Genomic DNA, 4,027 nt, shown 5'->3' with positions numbered 1-4,027 from the left:
ATAATCATACCTAGCATGATCCCCTCTACTTGGAACCTCCTTTGAGAGGTGTCTTCTTTCAAACTCAAGGTAATATCCCCAATCTTCTGTCCCCTCTCCTAATCTGCCCTATTACTTCATAGTCTCCTTTCTCTTTAGTCAATTTGAATAGTATCTCGTAGGTTTCCTGATGTAATTGAAAGCTCTCCAACTATCCCCCCTTTCCCCTTCCCTCAATTGAGCATGACACCAAGCATATGTGACCTTTTGTGTGGGAGGATGAGAGCTGGGACTAGATCTCTAGTCTACTAAATAGTGAAGAGTTGTACTAGGTTTTTTGATGTGATGTGAGGCTGGCTTTTGTAAAAGGTGGACTATTGTATATGTAGTTGGATAGTTTACAAATAATTTCCCAAGAAAGAAGAAATGTTTTTTTTGGTTATTGGTAAAAAAGTTTATATTCCTAAAAAATACAGTTTGTGAAAACCTTATGTTTTTATGTCTCGTTTTTTTAAAAAAAACATATATTTTCCAGTGCTCTAATTTTGACTTTTAATTGATTTTAGCCCTCTGGGACACGGCTATGACATATTCGTAGGAAAATCCGACGCGCCTTCGCTCTACACACGCTGAATGATTAGATCCTTTGCCCTGTCCGTATCGTCAAGCTACGCGTTTTCTCCTTTGTCCTGTTCTTCACGCTGCGTTGGTCATCTTCTTCTTTGCTTTGCCTCCGTTTTTCTCTGCACAAGCGTTATCTTTATCCCTATCTTCTCTTCGTCTCCCTGTTTGCAGGCTTTAGAAGCGAGGTTTTTCTGAGATTCTCTGCATTGTGCCTCCGCCATGTCTTCTAACGGAAGCTACTGGTGCCATCGCTGCCGCACCAGGGTGAGCTTGAGAGAAGGCTCGGATCCTCTCTGCCCCTCCTGCAGAGAAGGTTTTCTGGAGCATCTTGGAGGGCTTCCAACAGCACTCCTGCTCGCAGGTTTTCTTGCAGGCAACGATGTGGAGGCCGGCAGAAGGACCTCGCCAGGCCAGTTGGATGTTTTGAGGAGGCGAGTGCACAGCAGGCTCAACGCTCACCCTAACCCTAGCGGTGTCGGCAGGTCCTCCACCTTCCAACTTCTGGAGCTCATGTCCATCCTGAGCGCCCCGGCCGGACACAGGAATGCCGACCCTGGCCTCAGCCTCGGAGAGGTAAGGCGTGAAGCCGAGAATTCTAGGTTTCATGGTTTTCTGCCTAGAAGAGGTGTCTTTGAAGAAGACAGAAGAGGTTTCTTTGATGAAGACAGAAGAGGTTTTTTCGATGATGACGATGCTGACAGATTTGCATCAAGGGGAGTTGTAGATGCCAGAGAGTTTCTCCTTGGCGCAGGTCTTGAAGCTTTCATCCAACATCTTGGAGATAGGGATGGTGGCAGGCATGGTTCCGCCCCTGCTTCCAAGTCTGCTGTGGATGCTATGCCCGTGGTCAGGTTCAAAAAGCAGAGCTCTGAGTCTGATGACATTCACTGTGCTGTTTGCAAAGAGGCTTTTGAAATTGGTGGTGATGTTCGGGAGATGCCATGCAAGCATTTCTACCATTCAGATTGCATCCTGCCATGGCTGGCCTTTCACAGATCTTGTCCCATCTGCAGGCATGAGATGCCAGCTGAGGAGTCAGCACCGAGCCAGCTGCAGAGCGCAGTAGAGCGCAGCAACCGGCCCTGGCGAACTAGAGTTGAAGGTGAAGAAAATGGAGGTGAGTTTGGTCTGGCTATTGTTGGAGATTTAAGGTCTGGTATCCATGTGCGCTCTGTCATGCTGTGGGGTCTTGGTGGTAGTCCACATGAAGACCATCTGAATGAAAATGACTCAGATGTCACGGATTTGACATCTGAGATTGCCTCCCGGCCCTCGACAAGCTCTGTCTCTTCTATCGGAAATGTGGCTATCCAGCATGACCTCGATAGAGAGGTTTCTGACCTTGCATCCAATGTTTTGCCAGCGCCTTCAACAGATATTGATAACAGAAACAATATGATACCAATCACCTCATCTCCTACAGAAAATGTGAGGAGAAGCAGCAATTCAAGGCGCGGAGAAAATAACAGGTGGGTAAATCGTTTTTTCAATTGGTTTTCTGAGCACAGCTGTTCCTCCTCTTCCTCAACTGCGACAAGTGGTCATGCCCATTCAAGTCCCAACCAACGTGCCAGGAGGCGCTGGCATTGAATGGGTAGATCTTGCGCAGAAAAGAGTTCTTTTGTCTGACCTGAAGGCAGCACTACCGTATAATAATCATTTCAAATTGGTTTTGCTATTTATCTTTTCACTCAAGCAGTGGCACATAGTATGCGTAGAACACTTATTTGAACTCTGTACAGTTACTCTATGGTTGTGCTCCCATGACATGGAAGGACTGTAGGACTAGCTTTTTCACAAGAAATCTGTTTAATAGTGCTTAACTAGGTTAAATTTCAAGTTTTTGTGTAGTTTCTTGTGTGTTTTGGGTACTCAAGGGGGGTAGAACTCTCATGCTTAGCTGTAGTGTTATATGAACCATTGTCAGAGTATTGTGTTCAACTTATTTTAATTTAACTGTAATGGAAGTTATGTCATGCACGCTCATTTATTGTACAATATTGAGGGAAAAATGCTTGCTTAGAAGTTCAAATCCCTGCAGGCCCCTGTCGGTATTGTGCCTCTTTGCGGCTACAAGCTGTGATACCTTCAGGTGAGTAGACCAGGCCACCTTGGGGCAGGTACCACAGTGTGTCTAGAGAAGGATCTACACAAGGAGTAAAAAGAACAGTTGCTTAGAGGAGCTGCAGTTGCACCTTTGAATTCTGAGCAGGTACATATGCACTGAGTTTGAGGGGTAGACACTTGACAACAGTTATAGTTGTCTCTCTGGTCTGACTTCTAATGATCTGACAGTAATGCATCTGTTCCCACCAACAGGTTTTGCAGTCATATATCACTCGCAATGTTTGGAGAGTGCAGGGATTTTCGTATGTTGGTTTGAGTGGGTGAACAGCTGCCCTTGCAAGGTGTGTAACCTTATCAGGTAGTAGATTTGGGCATTCCCATCATTGTGCTCAGAATCCTGACCGTTCAAGTGCTTATGAATGTTGGTCCAGGAGTGGCTGATGGTAAATGTTTATAGCCTGATAGGAATGGTGTGCTTACTGATTGTTTAGGTTGCTCAGCAGGATCAACAGCTGTACTTGCTGTTGTCTTGGAAAACAAACGGTAAGGCTACAGATGCGATAACCTCACTGCGATGTGTCACAGGTATTTCTGCGATTCATAGTCCTTATAGGTGTGGATCCATAGTTCAGCAGGTCCATATCTAGCCACGAGACATGCAAGACATGTCACCTACTTGAGGTTTTCTGATCTGTCCTTAGTTCAAGAATCCAAGGGCTTTGCTGTGCATGTGTGGAGTTGGAGAAATGTAATTTGATGAACTTTTTTTGAGAGCAGTGCTTGCTGATATGCAATCTATGGTATTACTTGTGAGCCACATGATACTAGTAGTGAGGATAGTGATGGGGGGCACTTGACATGATGATGTCCGGGTGGGTAGTGTGAGAAAGCTTGACAGCAGGGCAAGCAATGTTTTCTTTCACTGACACTGGGCTGAATATTGTGAGGGCTTATTGATAGGAGCTAAATATGTGGCTTTCGTAGCAGGATGGCAATGAGCTTTAGGTTATATACATAATGTTGGTGGCTTAAAGAAAATGCTTATGGATTAAGGAATTTGATGGTGGCCGCAACCAAGAACATCTTGATGGCGAGCATGAGGTAACGGTTCCAATTACTTTTTGCAGGTTATTATGTTTGCCATCTGGAAATGTGGTAACATCTTTTCCTCTTCTTTTGTATCTTCCCTGTCCTTTGTCTCCTACTGAAGACCATAGGTCATGTGAATCCAGTGAAAAAATGTGATGGCAGAAGGGATGGTGTAGTTTGGGCAGAGTGCTATAACAACTGCTGATCGGTTGGAAGAGGATTACACCATCTTTAGGAGCTGAAGGGTTTTTCTCGTTTTAGCTCTAGT

General features: G+C 45.1%; 1 protein-coding gene across 1 annotated transcript; it reads left to right on the top strand.

The window, feature by feature from the left end:
* The first annotated feature begins 567 nt into the window (after positions 1-567).
* On the top strand, positions 568-2,442 carry LOC147620694 (E3 ubiquitin-protein ligase RING1-like). The gene has a single exon (XM_086824963.1). It carries the CDS (start codon positions 823-825, stop codon positions 2,191-2,193), a length of 1,371 nt encoding a protein of 456 aa, XP_086681089.1. The 5' UTR covers positions 568-822; the 3' UTR covers positions 2,194-2,442.
* Positions 2,443-4,027: the final 1,585 nt, after the last annotated feature.

The sequence above is a fragment of the Cibotium barometz genome, chromosome 31 (assembly GCF_041138505.1).
Source record: "Cibotium barometz isolate CiBa-2024 chromosome 31, ASM4113850v1, whole genome shotgun sequence".
Taxonomy (NCBI): Eukaryota; Viridiplantae; Streptophyta; class Polypodiopsida; order Cyatheales; family Cibotiaceae; genus Cibotium; species Cibotium barometz.
The sequence above is the reverse complement of the archived record's forward strand: the minus strand, read 5'-3'. Positions and strand labels throughout refer to the sequence as shown.

Bases quoted from the DNA above. Each gene is read 5' to 3' on its own strand.
- LOC147620694 (XM_086824963.1), top strand. From the start codon at position 823: ATGTCTTCTAACGGAAGCTACTGGTGCCATCGCTGCCGCACCAGGGTG.